Source organism: Kryptolebias marmoratus, linkage group LG2 (assembly GCF_001649575.2).
Source record: "Kryptolebias marmoratus isolate JLee-2015 linkage group LG2, ASM164957v2, whole genome shotgun sequence".
NCBI classification, from domain to species: domain Eukaryota; kingdom Metazoa; phylum Chordata; class Actinopteri; order Cyprinodontiformes; family Rivulidae; genus Kryptolebias; species Kryptolebias marmoratus.
This window is the reverse complement of record NC_051431.1, coordinates 460,238-482,494: the sequence shown is the minus strand read 5'-3', so window position 1 is coordinate 482,494 and position 22,257 is coordinate 460,238. Positions and strand designations below refer to the sequence as shown.

At 42.1% G+C, this 22,257-nt stretch overlaps 3 protein-coding genes across 4 annotated transcripts in view; 1 reads left to right on the top strand and 2 right to left on the bottom strand.

The window, feature by feature from the left end:
- si:cabz01090165.1 (uncharacterized protein LOC100333421 homolog) overlaps positions 1 to 7,441 on the top strand; it is a 304,518-nt gene extending 297,077 nt beyond the window's left edge. For both annotated transcript variants that reach the window (XM_017431082.3, XM_017431081.3), the window contains exons 15-16: positions 4,816 to 4,865; positions 6,212 to 7,441. The gene's annotated coding sequence lies outside the window, so the exon portion shown is untranslated. The remainder of the gene's footprint in view (positions 1 to 4,815; positions 4,866 to 6,211) is intronic.
- Positions 7,442 to 8,029: 588 nt separating this feature from the next.
- On the bottom strand, positions 8,030 to 14,836 carry LOC108244691 (scavenger receptor cysteine-rich type 1 protein M130). Its single transcript, XM_017431100.3, has 12 exons — positions 14,701 to 14,836; positions 13,593 to 13,616; positions 13,308 to 13,514; positions 12,689 to 12,991; positions 12,244 to 12,537; positions 11,562 to 11,867; positions 11,186 to 11,479; positions 9,682 to 9,987; positions 9,306 to 9,605; positions 8,648 to 8,977; positions 8,419 to 8,510; positions 8,030 to 8,343 (listed from the first exon to the last, which is right to left on the bottom strand). Exons 1-12 carry the CDS (start codon positions 14,744 to 14,746, stop codon positions 8,155 to 8,157), a joined length of 2,691 nt encoding a protein of 896 aa, XP_017286589.1. The 5' UTR covers positions 14,747 to 14,836; the 3' UTR covers positions 8,030 to 8,154.
- A 3,362-nt stretch (positions 14,837 to 18,198) lies between these two features.
- LOC108244658 (uncharacterized protein DDB_G0271670) overlaps positions 18,199 to 22,257 on the bottom strand; it is an 8,831-nt gene continuing 4,772 nt past the window's right edge. The window contains exons 6-7 of the mRNA XM_017431041.3: positions 21,605 to 21,652; positions 18,199 to 20,993 (exon numbers count right to left, since the gene is read on the bottom strand). Coding sequence (XP_017286530.1) covers positions 20,257 to 20,993; positions 21,605 to 21,652 — 785 coding nt within the window. The 3' untranslated portion in view covers positions 18,199 to 20,256. The remainder of the gene's footprint in view (positions 20,994 to 21,604; positions 21,653 to 22,257) is intronic.

Below are 22,257 nucleotides of genomic sequence, written 5' to 3'. Positions count from 1 at the left end.
TAGAGCTCCTAACAGGACCGGGTTTAGAGCTCCAACAGGACCGGGTTTAGAGCTCCAACAGGACCAGGTTTAGAGCTCCAACTGGACTGGGTTTAGAGCTCCAACAGGACCGGGTTTAGAGCTTACTGTTTCTTTCCTGCAGTTATTTTTCACATTTTGTCAACACGGTGCTGCAGCCTAAAGTCTTAATTAATTTGATATATTTTTGCAGTTTTTCCTCTGTGCTGCAGGAGGAGCAGAGAATTCAGAAATGAGGGGAACTTTTCATCACAGCTCAGTGACATGATGGTAACAGTGTGGTAACAGTATTGTAATAACAAGATAACAAATGTGTAATATTGTGTGATTACCAAAGAACATAACATTATATTGAAAATGCCTTATTGTCTAAGATTGTTTTGTTTTAATGCTGTGGAACTAGATTAGTGCTTGTAGCAGTTTCAGTGTTATATTCTGAATCAGAGCTGCAAAGTGACCATTCACCTGTTTCCAATTAATTTCATTTGTCCTATTTCATAAAACAGGACAAAGAGGTTTACTGTTACCACATTATGAGCATCTTATTATCGAGCTGCGATGTAAAGTGATACTAAAAGACATGTTGGAAACAGAGAATAACCACATAATGGTGTGGTTATTATAAACTAAAGGTGAAATAAAGGTGCTTCTGTTTCTGACTCAATCCTGTTCAGGGTCACGGGGAGCTGGAGCCCACCGTATCTCCAGAGGACATTAGGAGACAGGTGGGGTCCACTCAGGACACACACATGGATAAATGAGACAATTATTCCCACTCAGCCATAGAGTTGCCAAACAACCTAACGTGCATCTTTTCTGAACTGTGGAAACCAGAGAACCTAAAATAAACCCACACATTTCATGCAAGAAGGTCCCGACCTGGAGTCAAACCCTGGACCTTCTGCACAGAAACATTTCTAACCAACTGCAGCACTGTGCATCCTCCTTCTGATGCATTAGTTTATTTTTCAGCCTCATTTGCTTTGATAACCGTGTATAAATATTACACCAAAAGTAGTTTTAAGAACTAAAGAAAACCGTTCTAAGACCAGCAGACAGACTTCATTAGACCATCATGGTTTGTCTTAGGAACAATATGCTGCTTGTGATTCATCAGAACATTTAATTATTTTGCTTAAATCAAGTCTTTTCTTCGGTGTCTGTACAGAAACACACAGCAGCTGGTTCTCTCCTGTTCTGTCCCACACAGCCACTTCACAGAGTACTACACATGAAGGAGTGAGAGAATCATCTCAGGCTGCTCAGAAAAGCCACATCATTCATACGGGGGTTTTATTATTTAATAATTATTATCCAAGCCGCAGCAGCTCCACTGTTGGTGACGAGCAGCCAGCAGGCGTGGAGCTGCAGTGACACCTGGTGGACAAACTTCCCACAGGTTTTTATGTTTATTTGTTATTATTTATTATCATGTATCCATGGAAAGCAGAAGGATGCTGTCATTTACCTTCAGGTATCGATAAACAGATTCATGGTGGGAAATATGGAGGACAAACATGATGAAAGGATAAAACTATGATTTCTGAAGAGGTTGAGCTGTTTTTAAATATTCACAAACAAATAAAGATGTGTCAAACCTCAGTTTTCTTTAGAGAAACATTGCATGTGAACATTTGCTCAAAAACAGATTCAGAAAGGCTTCTACTGCCGTGTTTTAAAGTATTCCTAACTCATTTTCTCCGGCTGCATGGAGCAGTTTGTTTATCAACAGAGTTGCAATATAAACTGAGCTGTGATTTTTTTTTTTTAAATAAAACAATCCTAAACAGAAAGATCACCTCAGTACAAATAAAAAAGGTCAAATGGAACAAAAGACAGGAGAGTCTAAAGGATCCAGCAGACCATAAGAGAGTTCAGATTATTGGATTTTTCTTTCAAGGAGAAGCTTGAAATGAGGAGAAGAAGCTGATCATAAATCCTTTTTATACATAAATTTAGACACAGCCAAGAAAAGTAATTCAGCCTCGCTGTAAAGATGAGAGATTAAAAACTTTATGCCTGAATTATTTCAATCTGAGTTCATCAGAGGTAGTTTACCAGATGTTTTCTAATTAGTTTCTTTCTATAAATCAGAGGTTCTTTTTCCATGGAGTCATTTTGACTTATTAAAGTAATTAAAAAGCCACTTTTTTAATTAAAACAGGAGGAGTTTATTACCTGTCTGCATCGTTCTCACTGCGCTTTTAAATCATTTTTCAAAAGTACAAAATCAGAAAAAAAGTTTTGATTTGACTTGTTTGACAGCTTTGTTTTTTGTTTTTGTTTTTTACTATAAAGAAAAATAAACTCTGTATGCTGGAGTGCACTTTCACGACTTTTATTCTGTTTTATATTTTAAGATCAAAACATTAAAAACTCTCTGTTATCTTCCTTTAACAAACATGCTGCCTGTAAATTAAAACTTAAGGTAAAAGATTTAGTTTTAGTTTGAAAAATTTTATTTTAAATATTTTTTGAACGTTCATGTGAAAATTTGCTTTTAATAAGCAGACCTGGTTTGTTTGAGTCCAAAACAAAAACAGAGTTGTGTTCTGGAAACATGTTTTCATTTCCCTTAAAATAAGTTAAAAATTCAACTTTTATTTATTTATTAGATTTGTTTTGTTGATATTTGAGGACATAAAGGGTCAGACTGAAACGTGTGGGATCTAAATCCATCTGAATGCAGAAGAGTCAGCAGCCAAATCCCAACTCTGTCTCTTATTTTCTGATATTGTTTTTCCACAGGGAGGCCTCTGAATCAAACTCACAGCTTCATAAACCCTTCAGCTAAAATTAAACAGATAATCTTCTGAAAGATGTCCTTCGATGTGAAAAGATGAGTCGGAGAGCTGAAGACTGACGCAGAACAGACACATAGATCGTTGTTTTAGAGCTGGTGAAAGAGACAAACATCCAGAGAGAAACAGAAGGGAGGATTAAAGACTTAGTTTGGGAAAGAACGAGAGAGGAAACAAACAGCAGAGAGAAATGGAAAGAAAGAATCGTGCAAACAGACAGAGGAAGAACTATAGATGAGTCACTGAGCCTCTGAGACAGTTATCGACGAGGCGAGATGGAGAGATGAAAACTGAAGAAGGTAGAAGGACAAAGAGAAGGATTTAGATGAGCCTGAGCATGAAGAGGATGAAAAGAAAACTGCAGACAGAACAGTGAAGCACAGATTTACAGCTTAGAGGAAAAGACAAAAAATGATCAGCTTAGCCTTCGAACCAGAAAATAAAGGACTGATTGATTTATCTGTGACTCCACTGTATTTCTTTATTAGAGAAGCACTTATGGACCTTTAACTGGTTCTCCTAAGACCAGTGGTGTTCTTCAGCAGAGGGTTCAGGATCATTGTCCTCCTGGGTGGACCTCCATCCCAGTCTCAGATCTCTGGAAGACTCCACCAAGTTCCTCTCTGTCTTTAGCTGCGTCCATCTTTCCTTAACTCTGACCAGTTTCCTGCTGATGAAAAACATCCCCACATCATGATGCTGCCGCCACCGTGCTTCACTGTGGGGATGGTGTTTCTTAGTAAGATGAGAAGTGTTAAGGTAGTACCTCACTGCGCTGCAACCATTAGAGACTAAATTAAATTGTAAAAATACAGATAATTCTTTTGTTCTGACTGAATTCTGAGCGGGTTTTCTGAGCAGTGAGACGTGCAGCCGTGTGCTGCAAGACCAGTTTTTGAACATATTTCTGTGTGTGCAGCTAAAAGAGGTTGTATTTTTTACTTTTTCTTGAAAATGGATTATTGGAGCTCCATGGGATGTTATTTTTGACCCCCACTCCAATCTGTTCTTCTCCACAACTTTGTCTCTGACCTGTGTGGAGAGTTCCTTGGTCTTCATGATGTCTCTGACTTGGTGGTAGTCCTTACTACTTAGAGATGTTTGACTGCTGTGGATTTAGGTTTTAGTCCAAACCATAAAGAAAGCTTTGGCCATGAACTCTTCATGTTCTGTTACAGGCCATATTTGTTGGTAAGGATTTGTAATTAATTAGTTTTCTGTTTTTAGAATAGTTTTACTGTGTTTATTATTTCAATCCTTTTGTGCTGACTATGCTTTTCTATTTTATTGTATAATTTAATGTAGTTTTAGCTTGTTGGCTACTTGAATATCACTGTGCTGATTTTGCTGTTCATATAAAAGTCCAACTTTCTGTATTATAAACTGTATTATCCCTATTAAAGTTCTGTTCTGGGGACTATTACAACAGGTGTATATATATATATATATATATATATATATATATATATATATATATATATATATATATATATCAACAAACAAAGGTGATGGTTGCAGCTTTAAAGCAAATGAGGTGATACATATGCAGATACAACTTTCTGGGTTTATAGTGTTTAGATTTTTTTTATCTATACAAGAATTTAATTTCAGATTGTAAGGCAACAAAATAAAAAGAATAGCAAGAGGGTGAATACTTTTACAACCCACTATCTGTGGGTTGTAAAAGTATTCTAAGTATCCACTAAGTATCCACTGCTGTCACCAACAGTATGAGCTCTGAATGATCAGCTTGCAAAATCTGAAATATTAAGTAGAAATTAAAGTTCTGAGCTGTTGTTTGCTAAATGTTCAGTTGTGAGAAATCCTTTAACCCCGTGTTTTAAAACAGGATAAAGTCTAACATGAGCCAAACAAGTGACCTTTAGGTAGATTTCTTTTTTTTAACTCAGTCTCAGACTGACTGGTTTCTACGTAGAACTGATAAATGAACCAAACCTTAACTTTGCTCCTTTCTTATTATTTTTGTGTTTTTCAGATTTACTCACAGTCAGCGTTACAGTTTTGAAGGGAGAGGAGGCGGAAGAGGTGAGGGATCACACACACACACACACACACAGGTTACACTCAGCACATCTGGAGGGGGGGGGGGGCATGCCACCCGTGCTTCAACAGAGTTAAGGCTGGAGTGAATGAGCAGCAGCCATTAGCAGGCCTGGAGTCTATCTGGCTCTAAGTGCTCTGTAAATATCACCTTGCCTTGGTAAACAACATTATTCCTCTTTATGGGGTCATTATAGAAAGGTCCGATCCAGCACCGTATGCACGCCGCTGCTGCTCCATTAAGTCGGGTTTCTCCTTCATTATGTAAGCATTCTTCTTGTTTCGTCTTCCTCCTGTTATTTCCTCATCACTTTATCTTGTTAACACCTTTTGACTCCAGCTCTTTTCACATCATTTCATTTCGTTTAGCTCTTTCTTCCTCTCGAGTCTCTTCTTAGCTTTTATCTCCTCACATTTTCATCTTGTACATTCTCCTTGCTTCTTCATCTTTTTTCTTTTCACATCATTTCTTCTCTTCCTTCGTCCTTCTTGTTTCTTCTTCATGTCCTCGCCCTCACCTTTTCCAGTTCCATCCTTCTCTCTTTGTTTTCTTGTTTCCATTCATTTCTAAACCTTATCTGAAAAATAAAGTTTTGTCTCAGATGTTTGGTTAATATGAAGATACTGTATCTTCCTCCGACATCTTTTCTCAGAGTGATGTAGTTCACTCAGTGGCCTCCAGGGTGCGCTATTTGATCATGTTTCGTCTTGAAAACTTCTAAATATAATGAGCCTGGTCATAATTTTAAACAAAGCATTTATGAAATGTCTCATTCACTTTGTTATTTATTTAAATTACTATTTTCTAAAGTCAAATTTTAAGACTGAAAAATCAGATTTGTTGGCCAAGGATGTAAAAATACTATTTTACACTCTTATAATTTGTTTCCAGCTGGTAATGCCTCTCAATTTGTACAACACAGTAAAATTTAATTTACTGATATTGAACAATATGCTTAAAATGAGTCCATAAAATGCAACATGTCCAAAACACGTCCACAGGGGCTTCTGACAACTACCACAACATCTTTGTTTCACTCTAATGTCCACTTCAGTCCAGGAGGAATCCTAACCAGATGTTCAGACCACCTCAGCTGGCTCCTCTTGATGTGCTCTGAATCCATCCCAGGTGTCCGTGCTCCTCATCCTGTCTCTAAAGCAAAGTCATGAGGGTTTTTTTGTTTTTTGGGACTGTTGGACAGTTTTGAACTTGATGAGAAATCTCATGAAGAATTAATCTTGTGAGATCTCGTTACACCCCAAGTAAAAAAGTAATGCATGGTCTAAAGTGTTGGTAACTCAGAGATCTGTCCATCTTTTGTCTCCTTCAGGTGCTCTATGGCTTATGTCCCATTTGGAGCCGTGGTCATCAGGTATCAGACCCACAGACGCACTCTGCTCACACACCATGTTCTACCAGATGGGAGCCAGAACACCCAGAATAACCCAGCCTACCTGTTGATATGCAAAAATCTCCATGCTGCTGGGATGGACGTGTAGGAAACAGGTTGGGATCCACACTTGTCAACATCTTTGGATTAGAAGAGTGTCTAATGGAGTACTCGCTGACCTGATAGAGTTCTGCTGGATTCAGTTTCTGCCTTTAACAGTTGGAGTCTATGTGGACCTGAAATTCTGCTCCTGGAAATATACAGAACAGATTTCAGAGGATTTGGGAAACCCGGTCAATCTACTTTGTTGTTCTTGTCAATGATTGGTGGCACTGCTCTTCCCCCCCACCATACACTCACATGCCAAAGGATCACAACAGTGTCAAGCATATTGTAAAAATGAAATTATCACATTATTGGGAAAAGCCTCAGACTTATAAAAGCACACCTCTTTTTTATCAATTAGCATTTGAAGAGAAGTTACCTGTTGGGCCTTGGAATGAAAAACGAGCTCACTGTCAGCGTCTTAAAACACTGAGAATAACAAACTTAAATGAAACCATGAACTTCTCTGGCACTTTAGTCATACACAAGTTTTCATCTCGTCCCTCTGCCCGTCCTTCACACCCTCCCATTCTCATAAATGAATCGTATACTCTCCAGTATAACTGATCAGACTGCTCTGGCTGTGGATGACATTAGATAATGTGGAAATAATCTGTATGTTTGCATCCATGGTGGATTGGTAATATCTGTGTTGGATAATTTAAAATAAAAACTTTGTATTCTGAGGACAGAACCCTGATGGACACCAACTTGAAGCACACGTGCATCTGATGAGGTGTTTCGCTCTGGAAAGCAACTGTACACGCATGAAATGTGGGTCGACTTGAACAATTGTGTTTCAGCTCCTTCAAGGTGGCACCAGGGGGTCATTAAGTGTCTGAAGTGGTTTTAAAAGATGGCCAGCAGAACTAGCGCTGTCCCTTCCCTCCTCCTTTGCTGTTTGACAGTGTCTGTGTTTGTATGTGACATACACCTAACAGTCTTCGATGGTTTGATACCCATGATTTACTTTGAATACAAAAAAACAACCACAATAGGAAGAAAAAACACAACAACATGCAAAATGGGAATTTTATGCTTTCATAGGCACAAATATGTGGATTTATAATGAAATAAAAAGATATTTTTCTTGGAAATGTTGATGTTTTTTATTTAGAAGAAGATGAATTCAGAAATGTGGGCGGGTAGTTAAAATAAAAATGACATCTCTCAAACACTTCAGGACAACTCAAACACCATAAGAAAGTCCTCCAAACAACTTGATTTATTTCTTATTTTTATTGGAAATATTCTTGCAAACAAAATAAGCAGGTGAGCAGGTATTACTTGCAAAATGTTTACAGCAATAATCAAAGTATAAAATCCTGAAAATTATAAACAACTGAAGAGGATAAAGAAAACGTCAAACTTTGACACAACTGATGATGTTTAGATGAGGGGAAAATTGTACATTTGAACATTTCTTATTCCAATTTGTTAACACTCAGATGCATCATTTAGCTGAATGCAGCAGAGAATCCAATCATCTGTAAATGTTTCTGTTTCCTCTCAGTGACAGGAGCTCTAATACTGACACTGATACAGCAGAAAGCCTACATTTCAGTTTAGCTCCAACTTACAAACTGTTGCTTTGACTGATTTGTTGTCAGCTGACTCACAGATCTAGAAATCATCACACAAACAAAAAGCAGCATCAGGAACAGAATGAGCCAATAAAAGGATCCAAAGTGAGGATTATTTCTCTCTGATCCCAGGAACAATGTGCAATCTGAGGCCTTTCTTGCTCCTGGAAGCCCAACACTCTGTAATGTGTTGGTTTAAATGACTTCAGGCTCTCTCATATCTCCATGTGGAGCTACCAGCTGTCTGAAACATGTCACTGTTTCTTCATCTGAATGTGAACTGAAGATCCTGGAGGCTGCAGTCTCCTCCTCTCTGCAGCCTTCAGCTCTGGAACCATCAACATGAGGCTTTTTCTTTTGTCCCCACTTCTGGCTGCTGCTGGCCTGAAAAACCACCATGTTTTAGAATTACTGCAGGAACTTTTCTACCTGAATATACCATCATGATCCGTACAGTACCTTGAAGTAGAAGTAGAGGACAAGGATTGATCCCATCAGACCCAGCAGGACCACAACTAGTCTGATGATCAGAGCAGTCAAAGAGCCTGAAACTGAATGAAACACATCACTGATCAGGTTGCAGCTAAATTAGTTCAAGGATTAAAAGTTCAGTTTGAATTCTAAACTCATCATTTCTAATGAGTCCAAATGAATCGGACAGTTTTCCTGCTGGACTCCATGAACTTACCTGAGACGGTGACACTGAGCGGCTGGCTCGGAGAGGAGAAGTTATGGGAGAAAACGTAGACGTGGTAAACGCAGCTGTAGGTTCCTTGGTGGGCGTGGTCTGCAGCAGAGAACAGGAAGTGGGCGGAGTGATTGACAGCTGGCAGGGTGTAGTTCTGTGCTGAGTTGGAGGAGCTGAAGATGAGCTGGAAGGAACCGCCTTGGTACTGAGGTTTGATGGAGCACATGATGCTGAAATCTGAGCCTATGGGAACCTCAGAGCCCTGTTTTATGGCGTTGGAGACCTCGTCAGTGGAGGAAGGGAGGAAGATATGTGGCTCAACCAACAAATCTGGGAACAGGAAGGAAACAAAGATTTAAAACAATCAGTGAAAAGATGTCCTGAGTTCAGCAGCAGCTCTGAAGCTGAGGACAGATTAGTTGCCATGGTTACTAGCATGTATAAACATGACAGCTTCCTCTGCAGGGTGGGCCTTTAGAGGCAAAGCTGAAGCACAGCAGAGAGGGACAGAAGGCCTGCAGGTGGGGTTTACTCCAGGTTTGAAGTTCACATTCTTCTAAAGGTTCACAAGTTCTGCTTTAAGGAGACTGTTTAAACATTTGGAACCTGATGGAGGAACATTTACAAAGTTATTAAACATGTTAGTGTTCAGGTTTACCTGAGCAGATCACCTCCAGGCTGTCTTTGGTGGCAGGATCATAATCATCAATCACACAGTCTCTCAGTACAGATGTTCTCTGCAGACAGTAAAAACTGATCCACCACACAGATCTGTCTGAAGATTCCTCTAATCTTCTTGTTGAAACAACAGAACCACAACCCAGCTGAGCACACACTGCAGCAGCTGAAGACCTGACCCATCCATCAGGGTCAGCTGCTGGTCTCCACTGTTTCTGGTGAAACATCTCCAGAGTCCCAGCACAGCGGCTGGCCTCTCCCACCAACCTGAGATCTTGATGTGAGCAGAGACAGAAAAATCATGACTAAATGAAGGAAACCAGTTAACAGAATCAAGTCTGCAGCTCCTCCTCTACCTGAACAGGTGAGTCCAACAGCTTTTCCAGGTGAGCAGGTGTTTCTAGCTGAACCTGAGCTTCTACAGTCCAGGAGAGCAGCCTCGGTGCCTTCACACTGGAACTCTCTGCTCCACACTGGAGCCTCCACTTCTCCATAGAGCGCCCCCTGGAGGAGTGAAGGAGGACCACAGTCCAGCTCCCTGCAGACCACCTCTGCATCCTGCTGGTCAAAGTCAGCTTCACACACTGAGGACCAGGACTGGTTAAAGTTCACCTCCAGTCTACCTGAGCACAGGTGAGGCCCATCAACCAGCCTGACTGAGTCTGGAGATACAGAAAGACAAAGATGGAGTGATGCTGGGAAGTTTGTAAACTCTTTAGATTTTTATAAGTCTGTGCATAAAAACAATGAAATCCATCATCAGGGTTTTTGTATCATTTATAAAAATAGATGAAAGATCTCAATATTAAAAGAAGGAAAACTCAATGCTGCTGAAGAAGATTTCTTCAGGAAGATGATCTAAGTGAACCAATCTTTGAGTTGTAGGTTCATGAAGATGTTTGCTGTCATTGTCTGCTTTGATCTTTGTGTTCATTTAAACATTTAATCTGTTGATCAGTTACTGAAACCCATTCCTCCATAAATTAAATATTCAATCATGCTTTGTTATTTCTCTGCAGTCTTCCTGTCACATTCCATGGTTTTATTATTTTGTGACATATTCTTGAAACTGTTTTAATTTTTTTTTTTCTGTTTTTGTTTTATTCTCTTGTGTTTATTTCAGCTCCTCTGTGCCATCAGCCACTTCCTCCCCTTTTAGTACTTTTCCATTTCAGCCTGCCACGCCCACGTACACCTGTTCGCTGTTTCACTCGTCACATCTGCAGCCAGTCTAACCATCAGCCCCGGCCCACATATTCTCTCAGCCCCATTAGTTGTTCAGTCATTGGATGTGCTTCCATGCCATGTACAGCTTGCACCTGTGTCTCGCCGACTGTTTGCTCCAGGTAATCTTTGTACGTTTGAGCTGCCATGACAGCCTTTGTTTTTCTTTATGAAACTTTTACTTTGACTCAAGCTGGTTGTGTCAGTCTACATCTCTGGGTTCTATATTATTACAAACTGTAACACTTCCATAAACATTTACACATAATTCACATTTTTCACTGATTGAAGGCCAAAGTTATAAATGATAGAAACATCTCAATTCATTTAAATGTAAAATAATCAGTGAAAAGATGTCCAGAGTTCAGCAGCAGCTCTGAAGCTGAGGACAGATTAGTTGCCATGGTTACTAGCATGTATAAACATGACAGCTTCCTCTGCAGGGTGGGCCTTTAGAGGCAAAGCTGAAGCACAGCAGAGAGGGACAGAAGGCCTGCAGGTGGGGTTTACTCCAGGTTTGAAGTTCACATTCTTCTAAAGGTTCACAAGTTCTGCTTTAAGGAGACTGTTTAAACATTTGGAACCTGATGGAGGAACATTTACAAAGTTATTAAACATGTTAGTGTTCAGGTTTACCTGAGCAGATCACCTCCAGGCTGTCTTTGGTGGCAGGATCATAATCATCAATCACACAGTCTCTCAGTACAGATGTTCTCTGCAGACAGTAAAAACTGATCCACCACACAGATCTGTCTGAAGATTCCTCTAATCTTCTTGTTGAAACAACAGAACCACAACCCAGCTGAGCACACACTGCAGCAGCTGAAGACCTGACCCATCCATCAGGGTCAGCTGCTGGTCTCCACTGTTTCTGGTGAAACATCTCCAGAGTCCCAGCACAGCGGCTGGCCTCTCCCACCAACCTGAGATCTTGATGTGAGCAGAGACAGAAAAATCATGACTAAATGAAGGAAACCAGTTAACAGAATCAAGTCTGCAGCTCCTCCTCTACCTGAACAGGTGAGTCCAACAGCTTTTCCAGGTGAGCAGGTGTTTCTAGCTGAACCTGAGCTTCTACAGTCCAGGAGAGCAGCCTCGGTGCCTTCACACTGGAACTCTCTGCTCCACACTGGAGCCTCCACTTCTCCATAGAGCGCCCCCTGGAGGAGTGAAGGAGGACCACAGTCCAGCTCCCTGCAGACCACCTCTGCATCCTGCTGGTCAAAGTCAGCTTCACACACTGAGGACCAGGACTGGTTAAAGTTCACCTCCAGTCTACCTGAGCACAGGTGAGGCCCATCAACCAGCCTGACTGAGTCTGGACAGAGAGGAAGAGGAGAATCAGACACCTTCATCAGTTTCTCAGATCTCTGTGGAGAAAAAGTTTATCTGAACAAAAACAGATAAATCAATGTTTCTTGGTTGATGTGTTGTGTTCTGCACCTCCTGCCCTCTGCACATCAAAACAAGCAAAGTTCAAACTAACCAAGTTGTTCAGTTTATCACTTTCAGGGTTCTTTAAGAACCAACTGGACTTGTGAAGCAGCTGCAGGACTCAGTACCTCTTCCACTGACAGTCGGCCTCCAGGAACAAACCCTTCAGCTTTTCTCTCTGCTACACTGTGTTTGATACAGTTACAGCTGACAGACACAGTTCAGGAAAACATTCAACAAAGAAGCACAAAAGGGTTTACCTGAGCAGGTTACCTCTGTGGAACGAGAGGAATCTGTGATCCCTGCCACACATTTTGTCAGAGAAGATCCATCACAGTCTTCATTCAGTCTCCAGACTTCTTCATCATCGTCCTTCTTTCTTCGTCTGATTGAAACACGAGAGCCACAGTCCAGCTGTTTACACACTTCACCTGCAAAACTCAGGGTCCAAAAGTAATACCCATCCACTTCCTTCCATTCCCCTCTGTATTTAATCTCCAGTCTGCCGTTACACCGACTGCCTCCTCCAACCAACCTGATGGAGTCAACAGGTTCTGAGAAAAACACCAAAGAAGGTTCTGATCAAATTATCTGAATCAATCCAACTATTTAATTATCAGTTTAATTCAGCATCAGGCTTTAAATTTAATTACAGGAAAACATGAACATAAACGACAGTCCTTTTTGTGTAACTTGTTCCTTTACCTGAACAGGTGAGTCCAACAGCTTTACCAGAATATTTCCTAACAGAACCGTCACAGTCCAAAAGAGCAGCCTCGGTGCCTTCACACTGGAACTCTGTGCTCCAGGTTGGAGCCTCTGTTTCTCCATAGAGCGCCCCCTGGAGGACTGAAGGAGGCCCACAGTCCAGCTCCCTGCAGACCACCTCTGCATCCTGCTGGTCAAAACCATCTTCACTCACTGAGGACCAGGACTGGTTCAACTGGTGGGACTTCACCTCCAGTCTGCCTGAACACAGACCAGTCCCATCAACCAGCCTGACTGAGTCTGGACAGAGAGAGGAAGAGGAGCAGCTGCTTAAAGGGAATTCATGCTTTCCTCATCTGTTCAACTGGAAGGCCTGTGGGACACACATTTCCTCACTTGGACCAGTTTACAAGGGTCCACTGATGGTCCCTCTGCAGCTGACACCATGCAGAACCAACATTAGTTCACTGACTTTAAGACTGGTGGAAACAAGATGTTCTGTTTGACTTGGAAGAGTTTAGTTTAGTTTAGTTTAGTTTAGTTTAGTTTAGTTTAGTTTAGTTTAGTTTAGTTTAGTTTCTCTCCCACAGAAACAAAGAAAGAAGTTAAAGACAACCTGAACAGGTGATGGACACAGAGGACATCCTGTCTCTCCTTAAAGACTCCACAGATCCACAGTCGAGCTGTCTGCACACTTCAGCTGCTGACATCAGGTTCCAGGTAAGTTCCCGGTCCTTCACCTCCTTCCATCCTTCCTGATCCTTCATCTCCAGTCTCCCAGAACAGCTGCTGTTTCCTCCAACCAGTCTGACTTCAGACACCACTGAAGCAACAACATGAAGATGTGGAATAAAACCAAATGACAGCTGATTGAGTTTGAGTGATTTTTCTCTGGATTTACCTGCTGTGTGTTCAGCCCAGAGTCCTGAGGAGAAATCAGAGGAAAACAGAAAAACATTTTCAGCTCCAGATACAAGAAACAAGAAGGATGAAATTAATGAATTCATTCATTTTTATTGACTTTTACTTTTGCTTCTGTTCTTGTTTTTTAATAATTCTTCTTTAAAATTAAGTTTTGATTCCCAGCCTTCATCACCCGTCTGCTTCCTGTTCTTTAGTTTCTTTACTTGAACCACTAAACAAAACACAACTTTAATGATCATCTAACAGAATTTATGAAATTAAACAGCTGCAACAAAACACTTGTTAGATGATTCAAGACTAATTTCATGTAAACTGGACATAAATTGATGTTTAATTTCTTCTGTAAACTATATTTAATTACATTTATGACACGATGTGAGGAGAGGATTCAAAGAATGCAGGAAGTAGAAATGAGCCAAAGAAGTGATTTCTGGGTGTAACTGCTGTGTGTCCAGCAGGTGTCAGCATGTGTTTAAACAGAGAGCTTCATGTCGTCAGCAGGGACTCACTGTTAAAGAAACTCATCTGTCTCTGCAGGATTTTACTGACTTCTTTCTGATTGTTGGGACCCAAAACATCTGGCTCCACAGCAGCTTTTTCACTAAGTTACTATCAGAGTTGTTGTGTTTGGAAGATTTAGTTTTCTTTACATGAGAAGAAGAAATTATTTTACAGTGTTCAGTGTTTCATGTAAGACTCAGGATTTTGACAGTTTAACTGTTTTAAAGTGGCAACAACAAATCTGTTCAAGTGTTTTCTGAAAATAACATCAGGAACAGAAAGAAAAACAAACATCAACAAAAAGTCCCTGAATTTGACTTCTGTAAATCAGACAGACACAAATACGCATCAGAGACTTAAAAAGGTCAAAATAAAAACAGTTTTGTAACAAAATCAACTTATCTTCATTTTAGAAAGTTTTAATAATAAGGTTATTAATAGAAAAATGTCCACTTTGTGTAAAGATTGCTATCAGTAAATGAGTGAAAATGCCGTTGGAACATTGACGTGTGGAAACCTGCTGAGAGCAGCCAGATGTTTGAGTGGAACCTGTCCAGATGTTGATGATGAAAGCAGAGTCCTACCTGAGCTGCAGAGAGACAGAAACACCATCAGCGCTGTGTGATCCATGTTCCCTCTGCATGTGATGTGAAGCGTCGTCTCTGCTCGTCTCTTTATCAGAGCAGGAGTCAGGTCCTGCCCTCTGAAGGCTTTCTGCTGCAACTTCCTGACAGTCAGAGCTCAGGAACCACGCCTCATTTCACAGCTGACCACCTCACGCCACTAAGAACCTGCACGACAGAGAAACACAAGAATCGAATGTGAAGAGATAAAAGTGTAAATGAGCCTTTCAGAGTCATGAACAAAATGAAAAGGATTTCATCTCAGATGAAAACAAACTCAGTTTAAAAAGGATCCTGTTTCTCAAAGGTAAAACCAGAATCAAATATCAAACCTAAATCTTTAAAGTGTGATTTTCTGAAAGAGCCGAGGCCTCCTGGATTTATACGAGACAAGCTGTAAAATACAAAACTTTAATTTAACCTCACTGAAAGTGAGGAAGTTTAAAGTCAAGCTTTATTCTCTGTGAGAAAAAAAAGTGGTTTTAGTGGAAAACAGTGACTGAGCTCCAACTGAAGGTCGATGTGTCGTCTGTGAACGAATGAGAACCACTCAACTTTTTATATTATTAACTATTTATAAAGAAACACAGAGGTAACTCAAAGTGCTTCATGCAAAAAATAAAAATTAAAGATAATATAAAACCAAAAACAGAACACAGGAAACACAAAACAATAAAGTAATAAAAATGGAAGAAAAGCAGATATATAGGAATACAGTTGGGCAGCACAATGACTTAGTGGTTAGCATTGTTGCCTCACAGCAGGAAGGTCAAGGGTTCAAACCCCAGGTTGGACCCGGGGTCTTTCTGTGTGGAGTTAGCGTGTTCTCCCCGTGTTGACGTGTGTTTTCTCCAGGCACTCCGGTTTCCTCCAACAGTCTAAAAACAGGCCTGATGTGTCAATTATGAGTTGGTCAGAAGTTTACATACATCCAAGGTCAGACTCAACATGGCTGGGTCAGGTTGACCCAGAACAGACCCACTGTTCCAGGAACTGTCTATTATCAAAGTCAAATTTATTTATAAAGCACTTTTCAGCAACAAGGCGAAACAAAGTGCTCTTCTAACGTGTTCTTCCTAAGAACTGTTCTGGAAAGTTCTTGGCAAGAACAACTGAACAATAACAACCCCTTACACAAGATCCTGGCCGACAGGTAAACTCTGCAGTTCTCTTCCACAGTAACAGGCTGATCAATAAAAAAGCAACTATGAATGTGGAAAGTGATCATTAAGAATAAGCTCTTCTGTCAAATTAATCAGTTTGTAGTTTGGTTTCGAAGGCAGAGCGTTGGTGTTTGGTACCGAAGCAGGAATCTGATTCCAGACGAGGGGAGCCTGAAAACTAAAGCCTCTCCCTCGCATTCCAGTTTTAGATTCTTGGAACAACTTAGAGACCTGCATGCTGGGAGCCAAGTCTTCTCGTTGGAATGTAAGGCACACCTAGCTGCTGCAAATAAATAAAAACAGCATGTTCTGTTTTCTTATCACGGAGCCCAGAGGGAGTGTTTAAATGGAGAATAAAATGGGACCAAGAATAGAACCCTGAGGAACTCCACGTGAGAGAGGAGCTGAAGAAGAACCAGATTCATGGAGGCCATCAGAAACCCTGTCAGACAGGGAAGACCTGAACTTGTCTTTGGACAGCATACTTGCCAACCGTCCCGCATTGGGCGGGACAGTCCCACATTTAGCCCCCCCGTCCCTTGTCCCGCATCACCCTGTGTGGGACAGCCAAAAGTCCCACATTTGGCCCTCACACACCACACTTTGTATTTCTCACGCAAAAAAAAAACCCACACACAGCATTTTTGTCACTTCAACGCTATATTTAGCGAGTTTTCAGATCCCTCTAGCATTTTTTTAAAGCGACTAGCGACAAATCTACTGGTTTTGGCGGCTGAATGTGAGAAAGCACTCATTCTGCAGCGTACTGTAAGCCCCGCCCACTTCCCCAATCACTGACAGCTGTCAATCTAACAGCAGAGGACACCCGCTCCACTCTGTGTCCACATTGGCGCTCCCGTGCGCCCCCTTGAGGTTTTTTTTTTGTGTAAGTCGTGTTGTCATCTGATGACAGAGAGCTAAAGATGGAGAGGCAGAAAGATAAAGATGGAGGCAGGAAAGAAAGCTTTTCAAAGTGGTTGAAAGACAGCAGGAAGTTGTGTCTGAGCATCAAGAGGAGGCCTGGAAATGTTCAGGTTAGCTAAAGCTACTAATACTAATAAATAACAAGTTCCAGCTGTTTACTGATCAGTATTTACAATATAACAGCTGAGAGGATGGAGAGAAAGATCAAAACTTGAGAGCCCTGATCAGGAGGTAGGGGTTCGTTCTGTACCTGGAGGGTTGCTGGTTCGAACCCCCGCTCCGTCCTTCTCAGTGTCCTGGGGCAAGACACCCGCCTTGCCTACTGGTGGTGGTCAGAGGGTTCTGGTGGCGCCGGTGTAATGGCCGCCTCACTTCTGTCAGTCTGTGGCTCACCACCATCAGTGTGTGGATGAATGGATGAATGGGTGAATGACTGATTGGAGCATGAAGCCCTTTGGGGTCCTTGGACTAGATAAAGAGCTGTACAAGTGCAGCTCTGGACTGCAGAGCCTTTAATGGCACAGAGCTCCATGGAGGTCTGGATGCTGACATCAGCTGGGAGGTCTACAAGAAGAAGACCGGCAGAGGCTGAGAAAAGATCATTAAAACTGTAAAAACTGCACTTTCAGTCCAGACTGGAACACTTCAAGGATGATGTGCTTGTCTAAAAAGGACTGAAGTTAAACAAATGATACCTTGGACAAGATTTGAGAAACAGACGGAGTGAATTTGACGTCTTTATGCAGACTTGAGATTAAATTGATCAAACTGAGACAACAGGAATGGAGGAAAAACCCTGAGCTCTGAATGTTGCAACACATCAGCTCTGCTCTTCTTCTCAGATAAACAGTTTCTATCTTTTAATCAAAGCATCCGTGTTCTGAGGTTCTGATCACGTGATCACCTTCCTGAAGCAAACGCTGATTAATCAGCTGCTGACGTTGTTTTTACAACAAACAGAAGCTGATTTCAGGCTTTCTACCTCTGGACAGAAAGTTTCTCCTTCATGCAGAGAAAAATCCAGTCAGACTCCAGGAAACTTGTTTGATTTCTCCTTGATCTGAAGCTGTGGTGTGGCGGCATGAAGACGCTGACTCGTGTTTATCTGAATTTATGGGTAAAGAAACCTCGAGTCTGACTGGAAGTGCTTGTTGTGTTTGAGAAGACGTTTCACGACTTCAATGTTAAAAACAGCTGAACGTGTCAAAGAGCTGAAGTCCAGGGAAGTGCAGAAGTTTTCACCCCTCTTGGTGCTTCCTGTTTTTAGTTTACAGCCTGGAGTTCAAAGGGAATTTGGGAGGAGGATGTTTTCATTTACACAACAGAACCACCACTTTGAAAATGAAAAACAGATTTAATTATGAATCAGATGTTTCAGTTTTTAGTTTTAATTAAATTATCTTTGTGTTAACGACACATTTTATCAGCCTGATGTCTTAATTCCAGCTCAACAATTTCACTTCAAAGAAAAAACAACCTGCTGAATATTTCAGTGGAAAATTAAAGGCCTAACATTCCTTCAGGGAACGCATATCGCCCGCCGCCTTTCAAGATGGCCGCCACGCCACATCTGTCAATCCTCAGAGTTTGTGTTGAGGACGACTCTCAGCTACTACCACATAAACTGGATCTGATTCTCTGTCATTTAGAGGAAGTTAGAGCTGGTTTTGTGTTGGCAGAGGTAGACTGGCTGTGGCGGCCATCTTGAATTGGGTTGACTGAATGTCAGTCAGTTGTAGATGTTCATCCAGTGATGACTTCCTGAAAGTTTCTTTCAGATCCGTCCACTAGTCCAGGAGATATTTTACTAACACTACAGACACGTGCAGAAACATTATCGCCCGCCTTCAGGTGATAATAAGGTTGAAATACCTCCCTGCTGAGCCAGTTTCAGTTCAGACACAAGAAGGAAAGAGTGTTTGAACAGAACATCCAGACTGAAAACCCAACAGAACCAGTTGGACAGAAAGTCGTTGGTTGGAGGAAATCTGGAGTTTTTCCCTCAGCAGATTGAACTTTATTCACTTCAATTTACAGAAGAGAAACTCTGAATCTGGATTCAGCTGAGGAGTCAGACATGAATGCAACAGAGCCTTTAGTTTCTTAGTTTTACTGGGTGAACATGTTTTTACTTGGCTTCAGGAAAGTCACTGCTGGTTAAAGAAAACGGATTCACAATCATCAACAAAAGGACAAAATGAAGTGACATTTGGCTGCAGAAAATAACAGGAAACCATAAAATAATCTTCACATCTCTGTGGGTTCTGAACTGAATCCTCCTGGTTCCAATGAAAAAGTAAAAGTCTGATTGTGATCAGTGTGACGTCAGCTGGCAGACGAAGAATTCATCTGAAATCTGAAAGTTTCTGAGCGAGTCGGAGGCAAACGTGGCAGCGTTTAGCAGCAGTTTAACACCTCAGATTCATGAGATCACCTGTTGCTCTGGGTTCTAAAACGGATTCAGATGAAGTGTTGGAGGATCACAGCAAACGTTTCCTTCAGCAGGAATCTGAATCCAACCTGTTTTAGGTGTTTGTTGTTTCACCACATTCTGTGTGAGGAGGACAGGAAGTCAGACGCTGATAAGGATGGAGGCTTTCTGCTCACGCTCTGATGGTGTCGGCTTTGAGTGTTCGTGTTTCAGGTTCAATTATCAGATCGCAGACCGTCCTCACTTCCTGTAGTGCGTCTCCAAACATCAGCAGGGTCCTGATATCTGGTCCCATCCATTTCTGCAGCTGAAAACTCCAAAAAGCAGAAGGAAAGCAGCAGAACTGAGGCACAGAAAGATGCAGGATTTGGATCCAGGGGAGCTCGGGTCACCACAAATAATCTGTCCAGTTTTCAGGAAGCAGGTTTTCTCTCCAGGAGCCCCAGAGGCTGATGAAGCCAAACACTTTCTGTCTCTTCATCCTTTACAGACCAGGAGAAATGATTTAGTTAAAGAGAGAAAAACCCACGAAGGTCCCTGAATTCACCTGAAACTGACAAACGTAAGAAAAAGAAAAAAGACTGAATCCTTTAAAAGAAGAAACTAATGAAAGTGGCCTTGGCAGACATCGCTGCTCTGAAGTGGCCTTCTGAGGCCTGATCTAAATCCTGCTGAACATCTGTGGAAGGAGCTGAAACATCTGGAGTGGGTCAGAATACCTGTGGACAGGTGCAGAAGTGTCAGAGTTACAGAAATCACCTGACTGCAGTGAACGCCTCAAAGGTTCAGGTACATCCTTTCAGTCCAGACCAGTTTCATTCGTTTGGGTTTTAAAACTTTCGTCAGTGGATGTTTAGTCATTTTTATTCTTTTTCTTACTTTTGTCAGTTTCAGCTTCTTTCAGGACCTTTGTGGGTTTTTAACACATTAATCTGTCCGTATATATCAGGAGTCAACATGGAGGCTGTTTGTCTCTCAGTCCAAGGTTTTCAGCAGATTTCAGAACCGTGCTGTGGGATGATGCTGATGATGAAGAGGAGGAGGAGGAGGAGGAGGAGGAGGAGGGCGTGTCTGCAGCTGGCCACTGTTGGTTTTGTCCCTCAGCATGCTGAGTGTAGTGTTGGAGAAGTCCCTCAGGATGTCCACGGTCTCCCTCTGCAGCAGCAGAGACTCCTGAACGAACTCCTGCTGGCTCTCCACCAGCAGCTGGACGGACTGAGCCAAGGTCTCCAGAGACCGGGACACCGAGGTCAGGAGCATCCGGCTGGCCCGCTGCTGCTGCAGGCTCTGGGAGGCCAACTGGGCCACGTGCTCCTGAGACCTGCGCTGGGACCATCCAGAAGGGAGGGGGTCCGATGGGTTGGAGGAGGAAGGAGCAGCAGGGGGAGGAGGAGCAGGGATGGAGGCGGAGGAGGAGGCTGCAGAAGCAGAACCGTTGGTTGTAACTGATGTCGAGGAGGAGGAGGAGGGAGGAGGAGGGAGAGAGGAGGGGGTCGCGGTGGGCGTCTGTGGAGGGGGAGGCTCAGCAGAGGAGGAGGAGGAGGAGGGACCAGCAGGCAGTCTGGTGGAGTTCTGCGTGTGGTTCTGGTTGGTTCTGGAGTACGTGTGGACGGGCTTCGTCCTCAGCAGGGAGTTGTCAGGCAGGAGGTCCAGGGAGGTGGAGGAGGGAGGTGGGACGGAGGGGGGGAGGGAGGGGAACACAGAGTCATCGATTTCATCAAAATCCATCGTTTGTTCTGAGAAACAGAAGAAGAGAAACATTTTAGTTTTAGTCCTAAAAACACAACTTCATTAAAGGCCTGGATTCCTTGAAGAAATGCATATCACCCGCCGCCTGTCAGGACAGAGATTCAAGATGGCCGCCACAGCCAGGTCTCGTGAGATGTGTTAATGCTCAGAGGAAGTTTTCAGCATGACTCTCAGCTACTACCACAGAAACAGTACCTCATCATCTGTAGTTCTGAGTAAGATGTAACTACTTTTGCACCGATCGTTAGCTGTGGCAGCCATCTTGAAATGGGCTGGTCAATCAGTTGTAGACGAACATCCAGTGGTTACTTTCTGAAAGTTTCTGTCCAGTGGTTCATGAGATATTTTGCTAACAGACAGCGTTGACTGTAACGATTAACACCAAAGTTTGAAGCAAAGATTTTGTTCCTGGACAGCCGTCTGACTCTCAGCTACTACCACACCGTATCTGAGCTGGAGCCATTTTTGTTTTTGTTAAAATGACTAACGTTGGAGAAATGAAAGTAAAACTCTAAAGTGAAAACAGGAAGAATAAAGCTGACAGTTCTCAAAGTTTTCAACTGAAGCCTGATGATCATTTGAACGCCAACGTTCTTACCTCCATCATCAGCCAGGTCGAAGTCAGAGGAGGAGTGAAGAGGGTCACCTGTCAGACATCATCATCATCATCATCATCATCATCATCATCATCGCTACTATCATCATCATCATCATTACTATCATCATCATCGTCATCATCATCATCATCATCATCATTACTATCATCATCATTACTATCATCTTCATCACAGACTCAAACATCTCTGAAGTTTTTCAGGTGTATTTTTTCCACCTTGACTTCTAAAGGAGACGACCACCAGGATCATTTCTTTCTCTGCTGTTTCTTTGAACGCTTCACTGCCGTCAAACAAGCAAACTTTGCCTTTTAAAGACAAACTGAATCTACGAGATCTTAATTAAATCAAGGATTAACATCCTGGAACTGATCCGTTTAAAGCAGTGGAGTCCAGTCCTGGTCCTGGAGGACCTCAATCCTGGTCCTGGTCCTGGAGGACCACAGTCCTGCATGTTGTAGATGTTTGCTCTTCAGGTTCTACAGAAGCCTGTTAATCAGTCATTACATCATGTGAGTCAGAGCAGAGAAACACTTAAACCTGCAGGATAGAGGCCCTCCAGGACCAGGATGGAGGCCCTCCAGGACCAGGATAGAGGTCCTCCAGGACCAGGATGGAGGCCCTCCAGGACCAGGAT